At 46.7% G+C, this 4,834-nt stretch overlaps 1 protein-coding gene across 3 annotated transcripts in view; it reads right to left on the bottom strand.

Annotated features, from left to right (window-relative positions):
- The window catches only part of LOC110589882 (general transcription factor II-I repeat domain-containing protein 2), a 32,069-nt gene extending 27,878 nt beyond the window's left edge, over positions 1-4,191 (bottom strand). For all 3 annotated transcript variants that reach the window (XM_021700533.2, XM_044915704.1, XM_044915705.1), the window contains exons 1-2: positions 4,093-4,191; positions 762-900 (exon numbers count right to left, since the gene is read on the bottom strand). In XM_021700533.2, the coding sequence (XP_021556208.1) occupies positions 762-900; positions 4,093-4,191 (238 nt within the window). The remainder of the gene's footprint in view (positions 1-761; positions 901-4,092) is intronic.
- Positions 4,192-4,834: the final 643 nt, after the last annotated feature.

The following is a 4,834-nucleotide window of genomic DNA, read 5'->3' as shown; positions in this document are numbered from 1 at the left end:
TGAGCCAAAGGCAGACGCTTAACGACTGAGCCACCCAAGCGCCCCTAAATTAAGAATTTTTAGGCACCTGGGTGGCTCAGTCGTTAAGCGTCTGCCTTCAGCTCAGGTCATGATCCCAGGGTCCTGGGATCAAGCCCCACATCGGGCTCCCTGCTCGGCGGGAAGCCTGCTTCTCTCTCTCCCACTCCCCCTGCTTGTGTTCCCACTCTCGCTGTGTCTCTCTCTGTCAAGTAAATAAATTAAATCTTTAAAAAAAAAAAAAAAGAATTTTTAAAAAGATTTTGTTTATTTATTTTAGACAGAGAAGGAACATGTCGGGGGGAGGGGCAGAGAGAGAAAGAATCTCAAGCAGACTTCATGCAGAGTGCAGAGCCCGACACGGGGCTTGATCTCACGACCCTGAGATGACCCCAGCTGAAACCAAGAGTTGGATGCTCAACCGACTGAGTCACCCAGGCCTCCCAGAATTTTTTTAAAATGTGGGTTTATAAAAGGAGTCAAAGATAATTTACTCTATGTTCCTCACATTTCTTTGACAACACCAGGGTGCTGCTGAGGACACAGGACAAAATACACTTGGCCCCGTTTCTTGGACTCCTCAGTGTTGGGCAGCTACTCACTGGGATGACAAGTCAAAAGAGATGTATCAGAACCACTTTTAGGATAATGCTTAGGATACCTTAAAAGAAAACATTACATAAGTCTTCCCAGCAAATATTTTAAGAGTTATGCATACAAAGGATAAAACTGTTAACGCCTACAGTATTTTGCAAAATCCTTCTGTAAATCCGTCCTGGTGTTGACAAAAGCACGTCCTTTCTCGGTTCCAACGACAAACACGTCTGTCTCATACATGGCAATGCAGGCCACTTCTGCTTTGGACTTGGCCAACTCTTTACACTGAAATAGAAACAAAGAATACAGTGTTATATACCAGGGCAGATCCAGATCTTGTGGAGCCTGAGAGATCTGTTTTAAGAAAAGAACACGGGGGCACCTGGCTGGCTCAGTCGGTAGAGCATGTGACTCTTGATATCATGATTGTGAGTTCGAGCCCCATGGTGGGCATAGAGATTAAATTTAAGAAAAATACAAAATTAGGTACAAAAATGAGCATTCATTTAGAATGAGAAAAATCTCCAAGACAAAGAAACAAAACAAATCCACCAAGCAAATACCATAAACATCATAAAACCCAGAGAACATATTTTTCTTAACTTATTAAGTTAATATTTTTATTAACTTATGATACTGTGGTTTATAACAATAAATAATATATTTGGTCTTCCTCCACTGTTCCTGGCCCAGAGCTCCTAAAACCCTTGGAATTTCCTAAGAGAGCGACAAAGGGATCTTTTTGTCAAGGTTAATGTCAAGGTCAATGAGGGTACCTGATGGGGCTGGTTGCCAGGGGAACCAACCATGTGACTGGAGGAGCGGCACTTTCGGGCCTGCCCCCTGGCCTCTGGGGAGGGGAGAAGGGCTGGAAGTTGAGTTCAATCCCTAGTGGCCAGTAATTTAATCTATCGTGCCTACGTGTAATAAAGTCTCCATAAAACCCCAAAAGGACAGTGTCGGGAGCTTCCCGGCTGGTGAGCACGTGGGGATTTAGGGAGAGTGGTGAACCGGGAGAGGACATGGAGCCTCCACACCCTTTCCCCATACCTTGCCCATGCATCTCTTCCATCTGGCTGTTCCTGAGTCACATCCTTTTGTAATAAACCGGTAATCCAGTAAGTAAACTGTTTCTCTGAGTTCTGTGAGCTGCTCTAGCAAATTAATCACACCCAAGGAGGCGGGGCTCTTTGGAACCTCCGATCCGTAGGTCAGAAGCACAGGTTGACAACCTTGACTTGATGTTAGCATCTGAAGTGAGGGGTGGCCTTGGAGGGTGGAGCCCTTAACCTGTGGGATCTTCCGCTCTCTTGACATAGACTGAGTCAGAATTGAGTCAAATTGTAGGACACCCAGTGGCTGTCAGCGAATTCTTGCTGCTTGTCAGAACTGGGGGCAGTATCTTTACCGGCTGACCTGCCTTTCCAACAGGTCTTTTTCCCCTATATTTTTGGCTACAGACTCTTTGACTGCCTCTTTCTATGACAACAATTTTAAAATATTTTCCATAGACAGAATAGAGAGATAACTTAGTATTTCCTCCAACCTGGTTGAGTATGTTTTTATTATCGATGGTAGGGATGCGCAACAGGTGAAAATTCATACATAAGACACACTTCCTGTTCATCGTAGGGCTACAGGTGTGTGTCCTACAGACAAGAAATCCGTTAAATTTACTTTGTGTAAATCCTTCCAAAGACTGAAAAGAATGTGTGGTGTATTTATAACCGCATATGCTACATTGGTAGGTATATTCCTGACCAGAGAGAACTTCTGTGTTGTTTTTTTTAAGATTTATTTATTCATGAGAGACAGAGAGAGAGAGAGGCAGAGGGAGAAAGAATCCCAAGCAGACTCCCCACTGAGTGTGGAGCCCGACGTGGGGTGTGATCTCACGACCTGGAGACCATGACCTGAGCTGAAATCAAGAGTTGGACGCTTAACTGACTGAGCCATCCAGGCGCATCCCCACCACCACCAAAAAACTTCTTAGTTCCCAGAGGGTTGAGGGAGGGGCGGGTGGGGAGTGATTTTGTTCAATGAGTGCAGAGTTTCAGTTGAGGAAAATGAAAAAGCTCTGGATAGGGATGGTGGTGACAATTACACGACAAGGTGAATGTATTTAATGCCCTTGAACTGGTTAAAGTGGTTAAAATGGTAAATTTTATGATCTCTATCTTACCACCATAAAAACCAAAACCCAAACCCAAACTCTTAATTTTCCCCCCAAGAAAACCTCACAACTCACATCCAATCTGTGGCTAAGTCCTGTCAACTCTACAGGTCCTTCTAGAAGCATCACTCCTTCCCACCTCCATCATTCCCAGCCTCGTCCATGCCAGAAATCTCCTGCCTGAATCATAGCCTTAGCCCGCTAACTGGTGCCCCAGCATCCCACTCTTGTTCCACGTTCACCAACTGTCCTCACGAGCACCACGCCCCCGCATGACTCCTTCACTCAGAACCTCCCAAACGCTTCCCACCACCCTGCGGAGAAAGGCCCAGAGCTCTACATGATCTGGCCACCTGGGGCCTCTTGAACCTTACCTCTGACCACTTCTCCTTTTCTCCCCCTGCTTCAGTGTTACTGGACTTCTTGATGCTCCTTGAAAATACCACTCTTGCGGGCGCCTGGGTGACTCAGTCGGTTAAGCGTCCGACTCTTGGTTTCAGCTCAGGTCATGACCTCAGGGGCATGAGATCGAGCCCCACGTCAGGCTCCATGCTCAGCACAGAGTCTGCTTGAGGTTCTCGCTCCCTCTCCCTCTCTGTTTGCTCCTCCCCTCCACTCACCCCCCTCTCTCTTGTTCTCTCTCTCGAAATAAAGAAAAAAAATCTTAAAAAAAAAAAAAAGTCCAGCCCAGTCATTTTGTAGAACGTCCCTTAATTTGGCTCTGTCTGGTGTTCCCCCATTAGATTCTGGTCTGCGTTTTTGGCAGGAATGCCACAGAATCGGCAAAGCCCCTTCCTGACGCATCGTGTCGGGAGGCACATGATGCCAGTCTGTCCCCATTACTGCCGATGTTCACTCTGATCGCCTGATGAAGGGGGTGTCTCTCAGGCTTGTCCACCTTTATAAAGGTGCTGGTTTTCCCTTTCTAATCAATAAGTATCTCGTGATCAGATTCCTTGAGATTAAGGACATTTCTCACCAGGTTTTCACCCACACGGTCCATTTCACACGTTGGAGCTAACTAGAGGCGTATAAATGGACTATCAGCTTACCTCTGAATTCAGAGCAAAAACATGCTCAAACAAAGGAACAGAGGCGCCCTCGTTAAATTTTCAGATCTGGAAAGCTCACGTTGATATAATTACATCCATAGCATAAGAAGTGCCTTTAACAGTGACCTGCTGAGCCCGGGACCTCTGTGAAGAAGGCTACAGTTAAATAGACAGAGTGAAATGTGGCCCAGCTCTGCTATTTCAACAGTGGTCCAACTGGGGGACATTTTATAGAACCGCAGACCGCCTCACCATGGACTCCAGAGCAGACACGAGGAACGTCACCACCATCCTGCTCTCCGAGGACTCCTCGGTTTCCACAGGCAGGGCGGACACTTCCACTTGGGCCATGATCCCTGTCCAAGAGAAGTAACAAGAAAGTGAGCGGTGGAAATCCACAGTATCCTCTAAGCATGCGTTTAGAGCTGCGAGGGTCCTCACTGATGACCTAGTTCCAACCTCCCTTTACAGGTGAAGAAACTAACCAAAGACATAAAGTGGTTTGGGGGCGCCTGGGTGGCTCAATCGGTTGAGCGTCGGCCTTCAGCTCAGGTCATGACCCCAGGGTCCTGGGATCGGGTCCCGCGTCGGGCTCCCTGCTCAGCGGGGAGTCTGCTTCTCCCTCTCCCTCTGCCCCCCATCCTGCTCCTGCGTGCTCTCTTGCTCACTCTCTCTCTCTCAGATTATTATTATTATTAATAATAATAATAATAATAATAATAAAGACGTAAAGTGGTTTGCCCAAGATCTCTGGCTAGGAATGCTAATTTTCATGAAGGGTGTTTTCCACTAAACCTGGACATCATCTCCTCGCAAAATAAATTCAAGTACTTTGCTGGAGAAGCATGTTAACCACTTCTCGATGACGTCAGTGCCCGACACCACACTCTGACTCCCAGCCACAAAAGAGAGAGAAATGGGTTTGTACACTCAAGGTGGGAAGAGATGATCCCAGCTAAGATTTCTCTGGCATAAAAGCTCACTCAAAATTCCT

The sequence above is a fragment of the Neomonachus schauinslandi genome, chromosome 5 (assembly GCF_002201575.2).
Source record: "Neomonachus schauinslandi chromosome 5, ASM220157v2, whole genome shotgun sequence".
NCBI classification, from domain to species: domain Eukaryota; kingdom Metazoa; phylum Chordata; class Mammalia; order Carnivora; family Phocidae; genus Neomonachus; species Neomonachus schauinslandi.
This window is presented reverse-complemented; position numbering and strand designations above follow the sequence as displayed.